Below are 24,613 nucleotides of genomic sequence, written 5' to 3' on the forward strand. Positions count from 1 at the left end.
TGAGAAGATGGGAGTAGAGCCTGAAGCAATTAAAAATATAAATAATAAAAAGAAACTAGGAGGAATTATAACTACAATCAGTTGTCACCAACTCATTGCTCGTAGATCTTGCTATCATGGTGGTGAGAGAAGAGGCAATCCTACCCAATCAGTTCGGTATTTCTACTCATGAACCTAGAATTTGTACTTAGAGAATCTCTAACTGGGTCGAAATTTTAAGCGATACCACTACTCAAGTCTGGAAGCTTGATGGTTTGTTTGGAAGCCGGCAAATTATGCCCTAAACTATGTGCCCCAACGTGGCCGTGCACCATGTCAATCAGCTTGTCTTCGCCAAGACAAGCGTATGATGAACGAGGTCCATAGAAAAAAAGCAAGAATATTGGGATGGTGCACATAGTGCAGGGTGTAAATTCTCTTGGAAGTGAAAGAGGCGTTAAGACCGGCCAATGCCAAGGTCACGACAGAGAATAGTTTGAAAGCAATAAGCAGGAGGTTCTTTTGGACCTATTTTGTGAATAGGGTGGGCCAGACCTTGGTCGAGGTTTTCCAAATTTTACAGTAAGACCGGCCCAACAACCTCGTCGAAGCCCATCTACAACCCTACGAAATTACTTTGACTAGCTTCGAATTTGTACGGCATGCTGAGATTTCTCCATGGAACTTGGTACAGTAAGAAATGAGCATCCAGATTTCACAGCTCAAGCACACAACACAACCTCCCTGGCTCAATGCCAATGCGACATTTTGAGGTTGCTGCCATGCGAGTTCCTTTTAGGAGGATCTCAGCCGGAGTATCTCCAGTCCTTCGTCCAGCAGTGAGGTTCTGCAACGAAAGGTATGCTCAACAAAATGCCATGACTCTGTCATGAATGCACAGAAGAATCCATACGTGATTCACAAACAAATCTCTTAAAATTTCCCAGCATAATTCGCAGGGGTTGGGGGGAGAGAGAGGTGGCCCATCTGCATCCACTACCTCCACTCATCGAAGGCAGGCTTCCAAAAAAGAAAAGCTGATCATGTTTCTCTCTGTGCTGCCGTGCTATTGTTTGCAGGCTGCAGCCTCCTGTGTCTGAACCAGAGAAAAAAAAAGTAAACAAGAAAAGAAAGAGAACAGCGCTCTCCACTTGCTCTCCTTACCATCCTTCATCAGCAATGGATTGGCCCAGGCCCCTCCATATAATAATGCAGTGTTCTCAGCTGGCAGCAATCCCTCCAGTAGCTACCAGCTCTGACTCCTACTCCACTGACAAGGCTCAGTGGCTGCCCACCTCACCATGCTAAAGTATAGATAGGAAGCGGTCTGTAGCATCCAAAGTTTAAACTCCTTCCTCTTGGTGATTTGAAAGTTCCAGTGTTTGCAATGCATTCTAGTGGTTGTCATGCTTCATTCCTTGGATTGTCGCTTGGTTTTTAGCAACCTAGTTTCTAAATCTCAACCACGCATGGTCAGCGCAATTAACTCATGCATGTCTTCGAAAACAACCTAAAAATTTCTTGCAAGGTGATGATGGGCAAGCTAGGTTAGATTTCACAACCTCAGAGCTTCATGAATGATTGCCAAGTCATTGTGGTATAGCTAACCCTTTTGTTCTTTCTTTCTTTCAGCAGTGAAATTTTTTTTGATAGTTTTCCAAGGTTTCGGAATTGAAATAAAAAGGAGCAGGAGATAATTTTACTGAGCCTCCTCATATGGCTGTATTCTATAATCATCAGATCAAGGTCTGGAACCATAGTCATATTGGAGAGCGCAAGCATCTTTACTTTTCCGGATCGAATATTCCCAGAGTTGGACCTCCAGAACTAAAGATGCCTTAATAAAACATCAGATTTAGCATTACTTTCTCGGTGTAATTTAACAAAACTGATGGTCAAACATAGAACAAACATTACATATATAAAATTTACCCTTTAAAAAAAGCCCATAGGAAATAGGCCACACAATAAGTAAACAGTCCTCCCTTGGCATCCCTGTACCACCTACCCAACTTTAGTTGAGACATATAAATCAAATTATAAAAGACAGCAGAATGAATAGTGCACAAAACTTTATAGGACTTCAAGCATGTACACTAAGCTGGAACTGCATTTACAGACAACAGGACGAGGTTTAATAATTTAATTGCATGATTAATCTGAGTCAATGGAGCATACTAGACCTTGGATAGATAATCCAACTGAATGTTGATGCTTAGTTATTCCTCTTGCTCTCTCCACCTAGCAGGCTGCTCGACATGTTGCTATTCTCGCTGCAACTGCCATCGCTTCTTTCCATCTCTGGCTTTTCTAATATTCTTGCTTTTGCCTGTGGAGAGTCATGGCAAGTTTGCCCCGGATCTCGTCCAGCTCGATGGTCCTGGAATAGACCATACGACAAATTGGACACCAATCAGTTAAGATCTTACAAGAAATGGAGCCAACGCAGTTCAGTTATAGCCAGTCGACTATGTCAATCTGGGCACAAGGTATGGAGGCCAGAAGAAAGACTTCAGCAACATGCTGTTATTCTAATTCTACAATAACCAAGGGCAAAAGCCAACAGAATATGAAGTAGTTAATATTGCAATTTCGGAATGAAAGTCTTTATGGATGTAATTTCATAATAGATGTATATGAAATCGGGCGTCACTAAGAGAGAAAAATAGAAACTAGAGGCTGAAGGCAGAAATTGATGACAACATATTCAAATGGTGTCATGTAAACAGATAGGAGAGGGGGAAAAAACTCGCACAGCATCAGCCCTTTTTTCATTGTGAAGACAACGCCGGCAGAATTCAGTTCGTTCTTTTTTGAGGATGCAGGTATTGCAGATTTAAAAACTGATATTTCACCAGTACAACATCAGAGAAAAATGAAACCAGAAATGCCTTCCTGACTGATGCGCAGTTTCAAATTTTCCACTTACAACGAAGGCATAAGAGGCATCACGATCAATATGCAATAAGTACTTTAGTGCTCTTATTTCAAACATCTATGAAACTAGTAGTATAAAGATGGATATTAAGATGTATTTAGGTGCTCCAAATTCAGATTTAAGATCCAGAAATGTTGATGCAGACCACTTATAATGCGGATAATGTTCATAGTAGAGTCCATATAAAATAGGAAAGCTAAAGTAGCGTGAGTAAATGATAGAGAGATATAGATTTGTAGAATTCAATTCTGAGCAGGTAAAGAGCGGCATGCAGAAATTGTGGACAGCTTGACCAAAAAAGTACTTGATATCATCGAAAAAGACCAAGAGATTAGCTCCACTGGTTTAATAGAGATGCGATCTTGACTTACATCTCGATATGGGAAATCATCAGCTTCAAGCATATGTATCACCTGGCCCATCCTCGGCCTCTTTTGTGAATCAGGATCCACGCAGCGCAGTGCTACCAAGAGTGCCCGTTTCAATGCCCTTGAAGAAGGTTTCTCGAGCATCTTCGGATCCAAAAGTCCCTCAGAATTGCGGTTGCTGACCAGTGCCTTTAGCCACTCTACCAGATTAACCTGAAAAACTCCATTGTCAACTTGATGAGCATCAAATCAAGATCTTTCGCAATTAGCAGAAACATTCAATACTAACCTCTCCTGGAGGCCTACTGTAGTCAACCGGCTTCCGACCAGATATTATTTCCATAATAAGAATCCCAAAACTATAAATATCACTCGTCTCGTTCAACATACCAGTGCCGGCATATTCAGGAGCCACATAACTATCACCAGGCAGGAACAGGAAATCATTAATTTTCTCTTACGACCTAGTTTAATTATAACGAAAGTGCACTAAAAAATAGTAATTAGATTCAAACCAACCCGAATGTTCCCATCACGCGAGTTGTGACATAGCTACTCTCCGAGCCCAGGAGCTTAGCGAGGCCAAAATCTGAAAGTTTCGAATTCCACTGCCTATCAAGCAATATATTGCTTGATTTAATATCACGGTGAACTACCTTTGGTTCGAGACCCTCATGTAAGTAAAGTAACCTACATTTCCATAAGCCAGCTTTCAAGAAATGGAGAAAGAATGGAATACACTGAAACTGAGTAAGTGTTGGCAATAATAACATTCAGCCATACCCTTTTGCTGTTCCAAGTATTATGTTCAGCCGAATCTTCCATGTCAAAGGGCTAACGGGTCCAACATCCCCATGAAGCCACTGCTCCAAGTTGCCATTATCCACATACTCATATACGAGCATCCTGAAACCCCCCAAAATTGGATTATTAGAAGATACAAGCATTCCTAACAACACTGCCACATATCCTGATCCACCATAATTACAGCACTGGCTGTGCTCATATGAGATGATAAGAAAAAAAAGACAGTAAAATTTAGTACCTATGAGCACCTTCTGCACAATATCCAAGTAATCTCACTAGATTCTTGTGCCGAACGCGTCCAATTGCTTCCACTTCTACCTTAAATTCCTTCTCAGCTTGACCTCTGAAAACCCAACACCATTAATCAAATGGCAATCGTATAAAAATTGGATAGTCGTATTCAAATCCATTATACACCTACAACAACCTGTCTGCAATTCTAAAACTCCGAGACCAGGTTATACTCTCATACAATTCAAACATCGCATTCTCATGCAAGTACCATAATTTCAAACCAAAATGATAACTTTGCTGCAAAAATGGTAAAAAGCTGCCAACTTGGGCAGATGCTACCTGTTGTTGAGCAAGTTCTTGACAGCAATGTGAGTGTTGTCTTCCAAAACGCCATGATACACAATCCCGTACCCGCCTTCTCCGATGACATTCTCATCAGCAAACATATTGGTCGCCACCTCGAGCTCCCTGAGAGTGTACCAGTGCCCCCACCCCAAGTGAGAGACCTCGGGGACGGCCGGCGAGGCCTGCTCCACCGCCCGGCTCTCGCCGCTCCCATGCGACGACCCGCCACCGCTCCCCCGCTCCGGGAAGGTGATCCGGTGGTCCTTGCCGGTTTCCACACGGATCTTCTGGAGCCCGATTGGCGTCTCCTCCTCCGGCTGCCGCTTGACAGGGAGGCGAACAGGGGGCTGGGAATCGGAGGGGGGGTTTCGAAGGAATTGAGCGAAGGACTTGGGGTCGGAGTGGCGGGAAGGGCGGTCGGCGCGGACTTCTTGGATTTCTTTGGAGAAGTTTGGGATAGTCGGGGTCGTCCTGCGCTTGGAGGCGTACCAGAGGGAGAGGAAGAAGAGGAACAAGACGAAGGCGGCGCCGACGCAGATGCCCACCACCACCCACAGGCGGAGGCCAAAGATGGCCGTGGGCTTGGAGAGATCAGAGTCCAACATCCCCTCCTCCTCCTCCTCCTCCTTCTTAATGCAATAGTGGAGAAGGAGGGATGAAAACTGGGCCCTGTGATAAAGGTCGGAGGTTGGAAAGAATGCGATGAAAGATTGGATCTTGGAGAGCAATGCAGGGGTGGAAACAGGATTTGTTTGCTTAAAAATTGGATTTTGGAGAGGAACGCAGGGGCGGAAGGGGATTTGATTGCGTAAAAACAGGATTTTTGAGAGTGAGGAGATGGTGGTAATGAGATTTGACGTGATCGAGTGAGAGAGGGGTGATTCGTTTGGTAAAGAGCGATGCTAAGCCGACAGTGCTAAACAGACCTAAAAATGGAACAGCTTACAAAGCACCGTCACCTGGATGTCCGCAAAAAGTAGTCGAAATAAAAATTAAGGCTATTTTCGAAATAATAATAATAAAAATCAGTCTCATTTATCTTCTTCGGAACGTTTCGGACCCATAAACGAGTGTCTGCGAAGCTGATGAAGCGGAGTGAGATGGGGAGTGAGATGCATGGAGAAAGAGAAACAGGTGGCAGGATGGCAGAGCTTTAAGCATCCAACTAGAGAAACAGGTGGGCCACAGAAGAAGCTAACGGAGGCTAGAGAGTTGTACAAAAGAAAAGAGGACGGGAGGCTGGAGAAAGGTTTAGGCCCAGTGGACCGAAGACTGGGGAGGGAAACGGAGAATACGAGAGATGGAATAATTAGAGGTGGTTGCAGCTGTCATGATGGGACTGCGGGAATAATTGCAAGTATTCACTCCACAATATTAATTTAGTCATATAATCAGCAAGCTAGTTTTAGATTGTAACGCAGTGCAGCAGTTTTGGATCTTTTGGAGCCTTGGAGTCATGGAAAGTCTTTAATGCTTTTCGGTAGCCCACAGGTACTCACATCCTCAAAATAAAATATAGAATTAGAATGTGGACGTACATAAAAAGCACGTATATCTATAAAAAAGAAAAAGGGAGGAAAATATGTTAGCTATATCTGTCAAGTTGATAGCCCCTGCTTTTTAAATAATAGCATGCCATGCCATTCTTTATGGCAATATAAAATAGTCAAATTAAATATTTTATATCTATAATATTTCTCTGTACATCCTGTCCGGATAGATATCCTGTAACCTCCACATCTAAGCCGCTAACTCGATCACAAATTGCTGTTATTTTTCTTGTGCCACCAAACTAGTGATAGGGACTTTCTCCTTTAAAGGGAGGAGGGGGGAAAAAAACAGAAAATGTAAACAATTAATACTAGAAACGTTGGATCCAACCTGCCTATATTAGAGAACAGAGCGGGAGTTGCGTAATTTTGTAGCAAGCGGTAGAAAACCCCCTAATGGCATTTCAAACAATGAGGTCATTATTCATTATAAATATCCTGGAAGGATCCAATGTGAACCCCTCACCATCTCTTTTGTCTCTCAATACTCAGAATTTAGAAGTCTAAAGAATCAAAAGAGTGCGACAGGCAAAGGAAATTAAGTATTTGATAAGGATGTGCCTTCATTATTACCCCAAAAACAAAAAATGTACATAGATTTCGTACAATGTGCCCTCATCACCCTGGTGGCTTCTAGACCAATAAAGAGGCCTGACAATGTGAAAGATAAGAATTTTTTGGCCCAAATCAAACAAGATATTAGGTGCGAGCTCATTACCTACCTGATCTCAACCATCCAATCCATGGACCAAACACTCTAGATATTAAATTGCTGCTGTAATTTAAACAGAAGGAATCTGTTGGAACGTACCTATCTGTGCCTCTCCTCTCCATTGCTTGCACAGATTATATGGTGTGGAGTCCTCCACCAGAGTAATTGTAACTCTGGAAGCAATTTCTTCTAATCTCTCCGTTCCCAAGAAAGTCAAGAAGGCTCGCCAGCTTCTGACCTTCTTAATGGTGAAAGGCGACCCACCATTAAAGATCCGGACTAGCAAATAGTCCAAATAGATTAGTATTTTATGCACAAAATGGTGGGACCGAGACATATACGATCTTATATTTAGTGCCTATTTTAAGTGGATTTCTTTCCGGGTCCTTATCAAGGAATATGTGAAGACCTCTTCCACTCTGGGTTGGTGATTGCTTGATTAAAGGGCTGACACTGAACAAAAAAAAAATGTCTTCAGGCACAGCCATAGCTCAGCATAAGTTCCATTGCTATAATAATTTTCTGTAAACAGGAATTAAAAGTTGGTCAGTCTTTAGCTTTAATATCCAGATCAAAATTCAATGATATAAAGCTCCGAATGACAAGAGGCTTGGTATCTAATAGGGCTCCGCAAAGAAGCTGTGATTGATCAAGCTTCTGCGACTGAATCAATCTGATGTTAACAATGGAGACGATCGTAGACATAAAACCGTGCAGGACGACAAATGGGCAAATTAAAGAATAATCAAGTTGGAAGAGATTTTGAATGCTTGACCTGTAATTCTGATACTACTAAATTACAAAAACTTGAGCTACTAGAGGATTGGTCAATAATGTATTTGGGCTTTAACCTCACATGTCAATACTGTATATCAGGCTTTAACATTACATAGCAATATTCTAATCATGTAGCTTTAGATTTCTTACAATTGAAATTAACAAGCATGGAAACAGAAAGGTCCCGGTTATTCACCATATTTTCCTTCCAACATGAATGCAGGGGTTCACAAGAATTTGGAGATTTTCTGGGCTAGGCAACAAAATGGTTCATCTTTAGGCAGTAATAAGATATTGAAAGAAATGTTTTGCATCCAATTATAGAGTAGTTAAACTACATGGCAAATAATATCCCATCACTTGGTAGTTTCAACCAAAATGAAGGCACTTACTGAAAAAATAGTAGTCCTATTGATGAGGCGCACATAAACAATTATTTGATTAGTGTACAAGCATAATATTAATTTCGCTTCTCGCCAACATCCAGCCAACAGTTCCAAAATTTTCTACAAAGCAGGAATCAAAATTCTACAAAGCAGATTTAAAAATGCACCTCCTCATAAATTGGATATAATAATACATCTGACTGTGCTAGCATTCTTCCATTATTATGGTTTCTTTAAATCAAGCTCTCAAAGAGGTCCATACAAGAGAATTCCAAAACTTAATGAGAATGAACCATGTATAGGAAAAAATTTATCATACAGGCACCTTAAATACACAAAAAATATTATTATTAACTAAATATGGGCCCATAACATTTTGAGATTCCTATTTCTTCTGAGATAATTGTTGTCTTATCACCTGAATAAATACATACATTTGCATGTATGTATGTATATGTGTATATCACTGCAATTCACCAACTGGTGCCTCGCTGAGCCATAGAAAATGAATGAAGTCGTACAACTTCCCGCTCACGCTTACCTGGACAGTGGTACGGTAAATGTGAGAGTTATATTCAATACAATGTACCAATCTAGATGCTGTGAAGGAAAAAAAAAAGCTTTACATTCAGTTGAATATAAAGTTTAGTCAACCAACCGAATGTTAATACTTAAAATTCAGTATGAATAAAGTTGTGTAATGTTACATTTAATTGAATGCAAAACATTGCAAATTCAACAGCTAACCTTGTATGGCGTTGGGTTTAACCTCCTCATGTGATCAGGCCGCATTTGTTCAAGCTGTTGCATACAACGAGCTCTGATCTTCTCAAGTGAAGGTAGTTCTTCTCTTCGTTTACCTACAATAACAGACGTACAGTTTCTGTGTCAATTCAACTTATAGGTAAAATCCAAAAGACAGCATTCATAAAATTTCATATCTATGATTACCAAATTAAGAATTTAGTTTCAGAAGAATTGAAACTCTACAAGTGACAACGGTAGCTGCAATGTATCTTTATATTTGCTAAATAAAAGTAAACTGATGCTATTCTAAGTGTGAGTATTACATCTTTATATTTGCTAAATAAAAGTAAACTGAAGCTATTCTAAGAGTGAGTATTACATCAAAGAAATTCTTGGTTTCTTGGTTTTAGTTTCAATTGTGCAGTACACCCAGTGTTATAAGGAAAAGAGGAGGAAGGGAGGGTCGTTCCATTGGAAGCATTCATAAACAAAGGAATGTCTTTATATAATCAGGCTTTATTCTCTTACCATTCAGTTACCAAGCAAAATGTTTCTATAACCATACTACTTCCCTTAATGGACCAATGGACAACAATTGTTGTATGCAAAAGAACATTTGGTAGCTTTCTAGACTGATTGATGGATTTGTTCCCATAATAATCAGTATATACTGGAGTTTCCAACCTACAAACTAGACAGTTAACTGAATCTGTATATTATTCCTCAGTAGTGGGACCTGAGAGTAAGTCATATTGAATGAGTATAAGCTTCAATCCATCCTATATTAACAGTGACAATCTCTTACCATTGATCTTCACACTATGCATTTAGAATGAAAAAATAATAAACAACCCGCAAGCTAAAGAAAGCAGGTCATGCTCAGAAACAAGCTAGTCCAGAACAAACTAGAACTTCAGGATTCATACTTGAATTTCCCAGCCAGTAACACTTCAGAAGCTCTTCTACATGTTGTGGCACAACATACGCTCTCTTAGATTCACTGAATGGATGGCGACACAGAATACGCTCTCCTACCTACAAATGTGGAAAGAAGAAAAAAAGGTGAGTAGTTGATTTACATCCTTCAGTTTTACTCAACACAGTGTCCTCAAACTTGCTGTATAACTCAATGGAAAAACTAATCCTAAAATATAACAGCATTGAAACATCAGGGATCCAATAACTAAAGAGTGCTAATCATCATATAAAAACTTGAATAGGTTCTATCCAATTATTCAATAATAGATTGTTCTTCCTACTTAATTAACTTCATCTGAATGATGATAAGACAGACATTCCCAATTGGCAAATAATCAGCCCCAAGGCTCAACTTCAAACAAAAGATAATCACATACCGTAGGAGGTGGTTCATTTTCTCCAGTCATAATATCTACCAATGCATAACCTTCCCTTCCATACAATCTGAAAATTCGTTTTTTACATGGTATGGAGACCTAGGGAATAAGAAAAACAATAATAACTCCGTCAAAGCAAGTAATAATAGGAAGTTTTCCTTTTTATGTAAAGTAATCATAGCAAGTTTTCCTTTTGATGTACGATCTTACCTTTGTAACATCCTCAGATAGTTTAATGCGAGGCTGATTATTTATCTCAACTAGTTTGAACACACAACCAAGAGCTGGTTGAGCATAGCATGTCACCAGATTAGTTCCAATACCAAAGGCATCTACCTCATGTCCCTGCATAAAAAAATCAAAACATCATATAGCAGCATTATGGATTGAAAGTATAGTGCTTGCAGAATTTGCGAATTTAGGACCTTCGAAACCAGTAACATTATGGATAGCACATTACAACATGGATAGGAAACATAACATGAAAGAACTAAATATCCTATTCAGGTCATAGTCTAATGAAGTTGATAATCTTGGCAATTGCCACCTGGTTTATAGGTGCAGATAAACAGCTCAACAGATCATCACAATGAAATCTTGCTTTTGAAATATCACTTTTATGAACCTAGATATGCAAGAAAACAAAAGTAATACAGGTGGTAGGTTTCAACTTTACCATTGAGGTAATGAAATGGGATTTTTTTCAGTCACAAGCATGCTTCCAAGAGCAACATATAATGATCAGGGTAACTAAATCTGTCGAACATGGATAAATTTTCCACTGCTTACTTTCTTATGTGGTTAGATCATTGGAAAGATCATCTAGTTCACTATCCAATCATCTGCTTCTTGTAAACTGATAAATGTCAAGTTGATTGATGACAACAACATTACCAGTAGTTCGTGAACTACTACAGTTCCAACCAGCCTTAGGCCCTTAACTCAGTTCGTATCCTTTCCACTTGGGAGAGATCCAGGGTTGGAGCCCTCGTATGGCTGAAATCTCAATACCACTATTTCTTGATAGATATGCAATCTGGTGTGAAATGATTGTCGTATACTTATCATTGTAGTTCTAGTCTTACATATTAGGCTATGATTTGAAAACTCCTATTTTAGCAATTAATCTTAAAAAATCCAACTTCACCGCAAGTAATTTTGGAGATGAGATCTTCCATGCGTAACATCAAAAGTGGATCGGTGGAAATCCCAATACAAAAAATCAGCTTGTCACAAATTGATATCCATAAGCGACCTAAGTAGTAGTTATCCTCTAGCTATGAACTTTGAAAGGGCAGCCTCATAGAAAGTTCAAGAAGACATAAAATGGGGGCATAAATGACATTCTTATGAACAATGCTAAATGTTGGAATTCGAGTAAATACAAGAGATTTTAATTTGATCTGACTGGACTGTTTATGACACCTGATAAGGCTAGAAGGTCCATTAAATATCAGTAGCATTAGAAGATGGTGATCTAGGCCATACACTTGCCTCATACAACGGAAACGAAAGAGGTTCTTGAACAAATGAACAAAAAACTTATCACATTAAACAGTAAGCTATGATAAAGCCATCTTGCTAAGTCATTGGCCTACTGGAACCTCACTCTTGCAACTTTTATCAAGAATTTCTTCCTCTAAAGAACTTCTAATGCATTTGTCATTTTTTTCCAACACAGCATGCAATTCAAAAATGAAAATATCGCCAACAGCGTAACTTCATTTGAACTGTTTACCTGCTTGTTCAAGGCATCAAGTGTTTCCTCATTAAGGTCATTGCTAGCTGTAACTGTCATTTTTCCAAAACCGGCTACATTAAATTCCTTTTCTATTGCATGAAAAATATTTCGAGCTTCAAATGACAAATATGCTAGATCACCAGAGTCCAACCTAATTCCACGTGCTTTATACCTGCATCAGAAATATTTACTTTGCCACTTAATAAAATTAAATTGGATCATGCAAGTCATAAATAAAAGTTAAACCATAAAACTTTGATTTAGTTAATAATTCAGAATCTCCCCTAAAGAAAATTGACACTAGATCATCAAGAACATAAATCTATAGTTTGGCATTATGCATGAGAGAAACTGATCAAAAAGATATGCATCATGTTAGCTAGGCTAACTGACCTCCAGAGCTTGTAGTTATCTGTAGGAATCGAGTGTATTTGCACACAATACATATAAATTCTATTATTAATGCACCAAATGAATATATTGAAAACTTAGATAGAAGCGCATGTGTGTATTCAGACATGCCACAAGTTAATTCATCATTTGAGAGGCATGCCAGACATTTTGATGTCATAGCATGGACAATTTACTATGCATTAAGACTGTGTGTTTGCATGTGTGTGAGTTTGCCTCACTCTAATCATGCTTTCTCTCTTATGCTACTTCAAGTTACTGGAGAAATATTTATCTTAAGTCAACATTGATCTGTGCATGAGGACTTATCTTTTGACAATTTGATGTTATTTAAAAATTTTCCAAGGACATAATTCAGCCTAAGTTTGGTTCTATTTGCTTCTCTTTTTGCATCTTTATCTCAACCCTTCCACCAAAATTATATTGGAAAAGTCCAGAAAAAATTCAAGACCCGTGCCTTTCATAAATATTACAGAGTGAACTATAAGATAGAAGCAAACATATTTATGTTCATGCCAAAAGCCAACAAAATTATGGCTGAACTAGATGCAACTCTAAACTATAACTATTTCAGATGTTGTACATGTGAAACGAAAATTTAACAAAGGTAACTCCAAAATAATTCAAAGGTACAGAACTTACCCCAAATCATTAAGTGCTAGAGCTACTGCACAAAAGTTGGGAATTCCACTCTTCATAACCTAATGAATAGAATGTTTAACACGAGCTGATAAGCCAACAGGATATGACAACAATGATAATTCAATTATAGTATAACAAAACTCATGCGGTCCAAAGTTCAGTATATATATTAACGTGTTATAATTAAAATATATAAAATGAAACATGTTGTGAGATATTAAGTTGACAAATATACATAGAAAAATAGGTAAACATAAAGAATAACTGAGTGTACCATCAGTTTTATGACATACTAGAGAATCAATATATGAACAAGCACATGATCATAACATGTAACCTTGACATATAAGCATAAAAAATGGAAGTGCATGGAATGATCAGAAGTAATTCTATGTAACCATAAGGACATGACTACAATATCTTGGAATAATAAGAAAGCAGGAAAACAAATTTGAGTAAAGAATAAAACATTAAAAAAATGTTAACTGCTGGTTGCTATTGTTGTAGATGTCTACAACCTCTTGGCTCTATTCTCCATATTTTTCTATAGTTTATGTGTCATGTAACTGTAAATCCAATGGTCATATGTCGTACAGCTAGGATAAGGCTGTGGTAGCAATTTGATCAATACTCTTTCCAAATATTATATGCTTGGGTGGTTGCCTAGTAAGAAGACAAGCTGCATGCACCTTGTTTGTTTTGGAAACCATCATATAATCTCAAACATTTACCATCATGGCAGACTTCAAAAGATAGTTGCATGTGTGCATTATATACTAGCCAGGGCAAAGATGCTTGAAAAGACAATAACTGCAATACAAAACCCTTTTTTAATATGTCTCACAATTGCAGATAAAAGTGACTGTGAATGAAATCTAAAAACATAGAATTAATTGAGCATAATTTGATCGAACAATAGGAACACCCAAAAAAATAGTAAAACAACAAGTGCAATAGGAGAAACATATAATCAAGGTGAAATAAAGAAACTGCAAGATCATTCCACAATCCACATACATCGTAAGTGTCTACAAGGGCTAGGAAGTCATTCGGAAATGCCAATGCATATGACGTGAATGCTGCCAGCTCACTCTGATTTGTCTCACCAAAAACACCACGCAACAAACCTGTCCGCTAAAGGCCGAAAAGGGAAAGTGTAAATTCGACCATATTCATTCTTTACTTAATTCATAAATGAAAACAGAGGAACATAAAATGTTAATTTGAACCAAAAATAAATTGATACACCAGTGAGGGACAACTCTTAGAACATACAGTCAAAATACTATGAACGCACAAACATAATAGTCAAGCACGATACATGAAAATTCAGCATATGTACATCCATTAGATAACTATTAGAAACAAACAATCTTAACAGTCCATAATCTGATGCCCAAAGATCTAGAGATTATATGAGACAGAGGAGGGGGGGGGGGGGGGGGGGGAGAGAGAAACACAACCAACTTAAGAACTAAGGCTACATTATGTAGGAAGTAAACAAAGACCGCACTTCATGGAAAGGGGATTTTGGTGCATCTTGCTTGTCTGTGCACGTCTAAAGAAGAAGGGGAAGGGGGGACCATGGGTACAGCCTATCCATGATATGCTTTTTTTTCTTTTTCTTTTTCTTTGACGTGGGAGGGTCCAGGGTCCAAATCTAAGTGACTGGATGACACATAAGAAGGATATACATGGCACATTTCTAAAATTTGTTCATAAAATGTGATTCTTTAGAACATTAAACTTCTAACGCTTTGCTCCTAGTACTCTTTAGTGGTGTCATGGCCTATCGAACAAAAGGACTCCATTAAGAAACATTGATGGTGATGGACAAGGATTGCAAAGGAGTACGTGTTGGCTAATTCCCTATAACAGTACCTAATAGAACTGATTAGTAAGATATTCTACATTTTTTTTAGATGCAATAATTTTATTTAGAATCTGCAAACCAGCCATTTCATGATTCCTGCCATTTAATGAACCCTTGTTCAATTCCCCCATATACAGTTCTCAATTATCCTTGTTCTACATACTTCTTATTTTATCTGCTATCATTTTAGACCAGCAAAAAGAAAATTGGCTGATATCATTCCCATTACTTAATCCTAAATCTTTACCCCTAGCCTTTTATGTAATTTTCTTTTCTTCCAATTTCTACCCATTACTGTTTCTATCTGATATCACAAAACCATGGAATTGGATTTTAGATAGATCTTTCTTCAGTATTCTTAAGCCAAGCCTGCAAATTCAGTCCAATATTATAAACTCTGATCAAAAGTTACAGTTAGCCAAATTTTCTTTTAGAAAGAAAAAAAATCCACAAACTTCTGAATTCCGACATCTCGATGTTCCCACAGGTATCACAAAAAACAAGATGCAGAAAATATAAATGATGCTGAACATCAAAGAAGAAATTTATCAGACAAGTTGGAACTTGGAACCATATAAGGCCCTATTCGGCAGCAAAATGTAGATAGACAATGAGAAAAGGGAATGACAATGAAAGAAAGGAAGGATGACCTAGAGTCACCACTAGAATTTGCAGGAAAATAGCAGCTATTGTCGTACATAAACAGTTCATCACATTTCAGATGATTAAACGAAAATTAAAAATGTAAACTAAGAGGAGATTATACAAAACATTCAGAGAAAGAACCTAATTTGGTCTATTAACCTGCAAAAGCATGGAAAGCAGACTATCCAATTATTTTCTTAAAATGCAAAAAAGCTGAACCTAAGGATAAAGTTTGAAATAGTGTATGGATGATAGAATCAAAAGTAATACGAAAGAGAAGTCCAATCATAAAGACAGATATATTTGCACTGCCATATAACAAATAACCACCTGAAGTTTGCTAAGCCAGCTCTGCACCAGCCTAACAAAATCCTTACAAGTACTAGAGCCATCATGACTCAGAAGTGCTCTGTCCAAGATCTCATCAGGGCTCTGCAAAACCACTAAATAAGTTAGCTTACCAATAAATAAGTTAGCTTAGTCCGTGCTTTGATTTGTAATAATGAAAATGTAGAACAAGCAACTAGTGATAAAAAATGTAGAAATAAACAACTAGTTATGGTAATAACTTAACAATGGAAATCCTCCACTGTAAAAAGCCTTCACAACCTTTCTGCATGTAAAATATTATAACAATTCCATACATCACACTCATGTATCTACTTGTGCATGTTTGATGGCACAACCAAGAGCAGTGTGCGAGCGCGCGCGTAAGGTTCACAAAACAAAATTAAAGAAGATACGAAAGAATGCCAACTAATTTTGCTTCAGAATAATGGAGGCTTAATTCTTCTCTTGCCATACATAATCCTTGAACTATGCACAATAACTTGGAAATTTGTTAATCATTGTCTTAAAAATCGGCTGCCACAACCATTTCAGCCCATAACTACTATGCTATCATAGTTGCGCTACATCACACTTGGATATGAAGTGCTCAATACATCTAGGGAAAACCTGCTTCGGTGACCACTATGCCATGGGTATAAAATGAGTGATTTATTCCATAGTGGGCTTGATCAGTTTCCAACTCAATGACTCAGACAACTCTAGTTCTGATGCTCAAGGAGTAAACCTCCTAGAACTAGCAGATGATCATTGATTATTGAGATAGTAAATCATCAAATTACCATTTGATATTTTTTCTCTAAACTTTGGTGGAGTCTATTATCTTTGAAGATAATGTTTTGTTTAGTGAATAATGTTATATAATTGTGGACATATTTATTTTAAATTTGATATTATGTTACTATGGATATTTTTATCTTACGAGTGATGCTATTGGAGGATGGTGGTATTAGATTGTGGACTTTTACATTATGTGGATGTTAGCGTGATATTAGGATGTTTGGTGGATGATGATAGAATAGGAGAAAAAAAATATGTTTTCATTTGTGGACGTTTACTGATGCTCAAGGACTTTCACAACTTTGCTTTTGAATTTTTTGATTATGTTTTCAAGAAGTTGATGCATGAAATTGATGTGGAATATTAATTTTTGATGGTAAGAAAAAAATATTGGTATATTCTAGCAACATGCTTTGAGTTCCACTTTAGACCTGCTATTTGCTAGAAAATCTACTCTCTGCTACATGCCGTCTATCAGCTCGTTAATACATTCAGTATATGCAAGAAATAACCTATATGAATTAGTATGACCCTGTAATGGTTAAAAACAAATGATGTTACACATGTATTGGAAAAGGAATGGAGACAACACTCCAGATTTGCCTATAACATTCATAGGCATAATATACTAGTAGGTGAAACTACTGACCATGAATGAGCTAACAAAGGCATGTGAATGGGTTCCGCGGAGTGGTATGCCAAACAATTTTCCAGCTGCAACATTGCTGTAAGCAAAGGATGTAAGGAAAGATATTAACAACACAGTGAAACCAAAAACAAAATTAGTAATTCTTTCATGAAAAAGGTGGAGGAACTGTGTCTTGATGATTGTTATGTAAGAAAAATTCAAGCAATCATAGTAATACCAATATATTTCCTACTAATCTTACATGCAAATAATAGGGATGTCCATCTAGTTCTAAGCTTGAGGGTGAGCCTTGGTGCAATGACAAGGTTACTCCACTGTGACTTGGAGGTCACAGGTTCGGAATACGGAAATAGCCTCTCTGCATGTGGAGGTACGGCTGTGTACATGTAACCATCCACAAACCCTGTAATGGTAGGATCCTCATGCACTAGGCCACCTATTTTATCTAGTTCTAGGATTAGTAACTTTGAAGAGATGATATCATTAATTAGAACTAAAACAAATTACAAGAATAGGACCTGATGCTTGGATTAGTTCCACATAGTCACTCCTAATCTTTCAGATAATGATGATGATGATGAGCCAAACAATAGAAGCATATAAGTTTTAAATAAGGTTTTACACAGCTCATGTCTGCTAGTTAACTGTTCCATACTTCCATCAGTAAAGTTAACATTCTAAATTCTAAAGCACAATCTCCACCAAAAAGGAGTGGCTTCAAACTCGTGCCACTTTGAGGACTTTATAGCTACATTATAGATATACAGATAATGGAGTAAACATGACTATAACAAAATATGATGAAAATAATAATCAAGTTTAATATGCGTAACTCTTGTAAATTCTGCCACAAGTTGCACAGCAGATCATATTTAGCAGTATCCAGAGAAAATCAATGCATCATAAGTTTTCAAACAGATAAAATCATCCAATCAGCAGAAAAGTCAGAAAGCAGAACCACTAAAGATATGGTACATTGTTTCAACATAGTAGACCTTGTTGCATCAAATCCACCAATATAGCAGTACTTTGAGGCACTCATTCCACCATCAGGCCCCTAAACATCAGAAGAAGTATAGGTTTTTCAGATCAAGAAACACATAAAAAGCACTTAGCATGCTATGAGAAAAAATATGGAGGGGTGTCCTGGGAGGGGAAGAGGGACCTGTGCACGTCGAAGTCCAAATTCAAGGAGAGTTTTTGACTTTCCTGCAACAAGTCGGTGTCTTGCAGCATTTGTAGTAACTAATGACGCATAATTCACAAGATTTACAAATGGAGTTTCAAGCAGTTGAACAATCTAGCAAACACATAACAAAATAATATAGGTGAAATGGAAAGCTTAACAAGAATCATCAATAGTACAAAAGAATAAAACAAAGATTAGAATTAAATAAGTAAAGGCAGAAGATTTCAAATCTAGCAACTGTTTAATTACTCACAGAAACGGGTCCTTCAACTCTCATTAAGGGCACCTTTGGGAAAACAACAGAACCCTCAGGAACAGCATACACCTCAACATTGGAGCAGTCAACTTCCCTGAGATAATCAAAGAACCCATCCTAGAGAGAGAGGGAAAGGAAACATTTAAAATCCTATAAGGTTAGGCAGGACTAGCAAGATGAGGCACTATGCATTTCTTAACAAAGAACATAAAAAGTTAAAGTTAACCATTTGTGCAAAAATCTTGTATTCTACATGAACACAAGCTAGAAAAAGAGGATAACAAGTATAAATTTTCCCTAAATAGAATCTGTAAGATATTGGAATGTTTTGATTGTAACAAGGCTAGGTGTATGGCATGTCTATTCTACTCTATATAATATTAAAGCATGTCACATAAAGGTTTTTCAATGAGACGAAACACATCAAAGATCTTCTTCACTATACCCAGGCAAGTAGAGTGTATGTAGAGTTCATGTAAGCTCACACCCATTGTTTTCTACCGATGAGTATGATCCGATGCTAGTCAAGATTTGTGATAATATTGAATGTTCAATCACAGTTGACATAGCCTCATGTAATTCATGAAGTAATAAAATGAGCTTAAATCTAAAATGTCTTATACAAGAATGTGGCAGAAATAGGTTTGTGCATTTATATCTTCATGAAGTGACGGAAGAAGAAATTAAGAAGCAGGACTTCCATACCTTTTGGTAAAATTTTTTGCTTATTCAAAGAAAGAGTGGGAACAAGCCGATGTGATGGGGGAATCCATATGCATGCAGAATATTTTTTTGGAATTTTTTTACATCTTGGGTTGTTTATATTGTTCATTTAAGACACAAACACACATAGAGAGACAGAGAGAGACTCGAGGAGGTGGAGGATTGATAAATGGCTACCCCCATTTTGAGTGCAACATTCTTTGCTCTCTGATCCCCATTCATTATCTCTTGAACCAATTTCTCTCCTTTCTTCCATAATTGGTCTCTGCTCCTATCCTTTCCCATGGTTTCCTTTCATCTTTTCTGCCATCATGTTCTACTCCTTCCTCTGATTTTATATAATCCTGTTCAAGTCACTGGTTTTCCTGTTCAGGTTCAAGCGAGCAGCTACATCAAATAGTTGCCCATAATTAATCCATCATTTAGAATCACTTATTATAATGCCCTGAAACCTTTTGGCAATATTACTTCTTTTCCAGCAAGGACGCATGTTGTAGAATAGTCAATTTGGCATTTAAATATTGCCACATAATCTCAATTAAATCATGAAGTACCTACCAAAACTGTTAACCGAAAGCAAAATCCATATTGCCACTGACTTACAGATGTGGATAGATTATAGAGTTATCAGCCTCCATTTAAAAGATGATAAAATAAATTCATTGGCTAGTCACAGATGGTAGCTATAACCCCGTCCAACATTTATTCCATAGATTTTGCCACAGTACTCCCAAATCTCAATGCAACTTTATTTTTCTATTAACTCTTACATTATTGTCCATTCAATTTCTAACAAGCTGAGATGACTCCTCTTTTAGCCAGTAATCACTGGTTTTAAACCCAAGTACAAAGGGCAAGTACCGCAAATAAGTTGATTTTGTTGGGCTATAGTATATAAAACATGGTCGGCAGAACCGTCCCGACCCACCCAGCTGCAGACCGGGACAATTCCGGCAATGAAACCAAGACCCGTCGCCGGAGAGAGAAAAAAAAAAAAAAAGGAAGAGAGAGAGAGTGGGGGAGAGAGGGAGAGGAATGAGGAGAGAGGCCAGTCGGGGCCGGCCGGCGAAGACCGAGGAGCCTCCACGCAGAGGAGGTGGGGCTCCACCTTCGGTCCCCTGTTTTGTTCAAAACAAGAGCCCGATGGGGGGCCCTTTTATTTTTGAAAATTGTAAGTGAAAGTCGGCAAACCCATTGAAAAAAAATAAGTGAAGTCAGCAATGGATTTGTCAACTTTCATTTAAAATTCTCAAAAATAAAAAGAGCCCCCTTTGGGCCCTTGTTTCGAACGAACCAAGGAATCGAAGGTGGAGACCCACCTCTACGGCTCCCTGGCCTCTGTCCGGCCCCGACCGGTCTCTCTCCTCCTTCCTCTCCCTCTCCCTCCCTCTCCCACTCTCTCTCTCTCTCTCTTTTCCTCTCTCCCGTTCTCCCACTCTCCCGCCTCTACTATATCAGTACAAGGCCAGCACGGCACGACGTGGGATCGTACTGACCCATTTTGCCAGGCAACCGGTACTGACACAGCAGATGTTGATATAAAAGAAAAAGAGAGGTAGCTCTCCACGTTTCAATCTCCGCATGGCGACAACTGCCACCTCCTCTCCTGACCCCCATCTCTTCACTCCCTCTCTACTGCTACCTTGTGGCTTCGTTGTCATAGGTTCCCTGCAAGCCACAAACGGCACAACTTCATGGCCATCGAGAACCTCAGCAAGGCAGACTATGGAGGTTGAAATCATTGCCAAAATAGTGGCATGTACTGGCATTCCATTTACATGTTATGTCTATTTGCAGCTTTATTCAACCATGTCAGTAGGCATGTTGAAGAGGAGGTGAGGAAACAAAGTAGCGATGGAGAACAAGGAAGAGGTGTTGAGCTGGGCTAATGAAGGGTAACAAGGTGGAGGGGGAGGAGGGGAGGTGGCAGATTGGAACCAAGGCAGGAGAATGAGATGGAGGTAGAGGAGACAAGGCGGCTGGTGGTGGGCGAAGATGGGATAAAAGGCAGTCTTTGTCAAATATAGAAGTAATGTGCCAAAAACCCTGTTTCTCTATTGGTTAATCATAAATGAAGAATAATGAAGGAGTTCTTCGCAAAATGTCTTTATTGCTGCCCCCTGATTTGAATAGTTCACAATCAAAAGAAACTAGCAAATTTGACCAAACAAAAATTCTAAACCATTTTCCAAGATTGGTTGCACCAAGAAAAATGATCAATGCATGACAAATGAATAAAAATAATATAATACTTTGCACATGGCAATAATATAGACAATAAAAACACATATCAAATCAGAACATCAGCAGCATGAATAGCATATCATACCTCACACATAGGCATGATTGAGCGCAGGAAAGAGATTTCCTCTTCCTCAAGTTTGAAATTGGCAACAAACCGAATGCATTCTTCCAAACCAGCAAATACAGCATATTCACCGCCAAAGGGGTTCTTTCGGAAGTACAGATCAAACCTGTAACATCTTAAAGTTAAGGACATTAGGGTGTACACTATATAATATCTTAAGAAACTGCTGAATCAATTTCATATCCTACTTATGTCACAGTAGCCATAACTTACATATCCATCATACACATGAAAATTCTTAGAAGCTAAAAAGAACACAACCTTAAGTGTTGACTTCTATTGAGTTAAAAAAAGAATTGACATTCAATAACCAGAAAAGAAAAAATTGTTTCATAATTAACAATGATTGAGAGAAAGAGAGGGGGGAGAAGAGAGAGAGTTCAGATGGTGTATTCGACAATTCATCACCGTGCATTTTGACTTGATGCTCTTTTTTGATTGAAAGATTTGGACAGGAGGAATAGATAATAAAAGACAGTCAGAATCCCTTGTTTGGTTAGGAGAGAGAAAAAGAAAGTCAGAATTTCACATTTGGATAATACAAACAAGGTTTCTCTCCTAACTTACTTTATTGATCTCTGAAAGTAAGGAGATTTGGAAAGAAGAGGAATTCCCTTACTCTTCTCTGTTTTTCTCACATGTAGGAAATCGTCTTCAGTTCCTTTCTATTATCTGCACTCGTTTCCTTTCTTTTATTTTCCTGCCTCACCTACTTATCCAAACAGAGTGACAAAGTGAAACTCTGATACTAATTCCCTTTGCTGTGCTGCTTTCATAACGAAGTATTCAGCTTCATCTTAAGAAGTCCATTCTCATAAGTCAACCCCGTATGTCTATGCAATAAATCAAATAAAAAATTAGAACAATAGAGATGTTCCCACTACAAGACTATCAAGTCTCATCCTACCTTGATTTAACCCATAGCCGTTCTCATTTTTGCTATATCCAAGACAACGCAAAACAATCCATCTAACACGTAACATTACAATAACAATCAAATGCCTAAACTAGTTTTAAAATTTAACTACACCAATAAACATAGCCAAGAAGACTTTGTCCCATCTATTTGTTTGCTGTAATCTTATGCTTAAAGAAATAAACAATATCCAAGCTGAAAGAAACAAGCAAACATAAGTCACATAATAAATGTCTCAAAAATATAGTACAAGGTAATTACTTTATGCTATCCAGCTATACACATGGATAATAAAACTATCAAGAAATTCCAAAGCAAAAATGTGTTATTTTTGCATCTTTCTCACAAGAAAAGGAAGCCCCAATTATCTGCTTCTGCTACTAAAGACTCCAAACTGCTCCATCATACATCCACGAAAGAGAACCCAGATCAATCAATTTCTCCATCAAATTCCTACTTGACCATTCAATCTATGGTCGAATCATAGCAAGAAAGAGGAATAACAAATATTTCATCCCAAGAAACAAGGAAAGTACGAGCGGCCAGACATGTGCGTCCCAGTGAAGATGTTTCCTGACGTTCCGGTGGGCATACAACATGGTGACAGGGAGACCCCAAGAAGGGAAAACATCAATCAAGAACATTACAGTCTACATGTTTTCCCCTATAGATCAGAACTATAAGATTTTTTTTTTTTTGATGGAAAGAGAGGGAGAAATCCCACTTGAAAACTATAAGAAATTTTAATGTAATAAACATGTTATTTTTTTCCATCTTCCTGGCAAAAAACGAAGGGAGAAAAACTAATAAACCGAATTAGCAAACAAAGAACTCAAATCATTCAAATAGCCAACTCAAATAGAACGCCGTATCATCCCAGCCACATTCAAGAAACAGAGCTACTATCGATACGTATCTCAGAACACCGCATCCCTACTCTGTTATCCATTCCAGCACCAAATCATAACAAGAAACAGAAGAAAGCGGGCATAGAGAGACCGAGAGGAAGGGATCATACGCACACAGCCCGGTCTTGATGCTTCCCAGCCTTCCAGTAGGCGTAGGCCATGGTAAACTGGTAGAGGTCCGTGAGGAGCGGGGTCACCATCGGATTCGTCGCCCCGCCGATCTCCGCCAGCACCTCCTTCTCCGCCACCGATCCATTCACCATAACCGCCGCCGCTACCGCCTTCCCCGCCATGGATCCGCTTTCCTTTTTCTCTCTATCCGCTAGGGTTTCTATCGCCGGAGCCACCGCAAAGAACGGAAGGGAAGGCGGCAGGGCGGAAGGTTTTCCGAGATAGATGGGACGGCGAGGGGGGAAGCCCTTAAATAGGACGGCCGTTGCGGAGGTGACCAGAACAGGAAGCCGTTCATTTCCGTTCTCATCCCTCACAGTCTCCGATCGAATCGCGAATATTTTGGAGAGAACGGACACGTGTCGTGCATCGGATTGGCTTGGATCTCTGGGGCCGGCGCTGCGTTAGTATTAGAAAAAAGAAGAAAAGATTAAAAAATAACGCTTTGGCGAGGATGGGCTCGTCGTACTGGCGGCGCCGGCGGATTCCCTGCTTAATGGTTTTTCAAAAAAACATGGGAGTAATACTGTTGACAGGTGGGACTCGAGTTGACTTGAATTGATGATCTTGAAAGATGATTAACGATCCATGATGCATAGGACCATTCATCAAATGAACAGTGGGGTCCATTTGCTTCTTTCTAGGATGGTGTAAAAAGTTCTTTTATGTATTATGAATTTTGTCATGGGTACATAGCCGAAAATTTAGGCAGAGTTGGACTTTCGTTCCATTATAGTTTGTCTTGCATTGATCTTTCTAGCTGCATAATACTGATATGTGGCTCACAAACCTTGA

At 38.6% G+C, this 24,613-nt stretch overlaps 2 protein-coding genes across 4 annotated transcripts; both read right to left on the reverse strand.

Annotated features, from left to right (window-relative positions):
- Positions 1–1,817: 1,817 nt before the first annotated feature.
- LOC103701248 (probable serine/threonine-protein kinase At1g01540) lies at positions 1,818–6,235 on the reverse strand. Its single transcript, XM_039133234.1, has 7 exons — positions 4,666–6,235; positions 4,331–4,435; positions 4,069–4,191; positions 3,805–3,975; positions 3,575–3,704; positions 3,289–3,498; positions 1,818–2,359 (listed from the first exon to the last, which is right to left on the reverse strand). The coding sequence occupies exons 1-7, from the start codon at positions 5,274–5,276 to the stop codon at positions 2,195–2,197; spliced, it is 1,515 nt and encodes a 504-aa protein (XP_038989162.1). The 5' UTR covers positions 5,277–6,235; the 3' UTR covers positions 1,818–2,194.
- Positions 6,236–8,250: 2,015 nt separating this feature from the next.
- Positions 8,251–24,275, reverse strand: LOC103701247 (nicotinate phosphoribosyltransferase 2-like). Of its 3 annotated transcripts, none has more exons than XM_008783243.4 (15): positions 23,762–24,275; positions 21,785–21,929; positions 18,730–18,849; positions 18,453–18,587; positions 18,283–18,344; positions 17,288–17,363; positions 15,841–15,942; positions 14,010–14,126; positions 12,993–13,051; positions 11,937–12,111; positions 10,409–10,543; positions 10,199–10,297; positions 9,770–9,878; positions 8,844–8,956; positions 8,251–8,637 (listed from the first exon to the last, which is right to left on the reverse strand). In XM_008783243.4, the coding sequence occupies exons 1-15, from the start codon at positions 23,938–23,940 to the stop codon at positions 8,560–8,562; spliced, it is 1,704 nt and encodes a 567-aa protein (XP_008781465.1). In that variant the 5' UTR covers positions 23,941–24,275; the 3' UTR covers positions 8,251–8,559. The 3 variants fall into 3 exon arrangements, with proteins under 3 accessions (XP_008781465.1, XP_008781466.1, XP_026658093.1); XM_008783244.4 differs by having other exon boundaries at positions 23,758–23,953; XM_026802292.2 differs by lacking the exon at positions 14,010–14,126.
- Between the last annotated feature and the right edge of the window lie 338 nt (positions 24,276–24,613).

This window comes from Phoenix dactylifera, chromosome 14, assembly GCF_009389715.1.
Source record: "Phoenix dactylifera cultivar Barhee BC4 chromosome 14, palm_55x_up_171113_PBpolish2nd_filt_p, whole genome shotgun sequence".
NCBI lineage: Eukaryota > Viridiplantae > Streptophyta > Magnoliopsida > Arecales > Arecaceae > Phoenix > Phoenix dactylifera.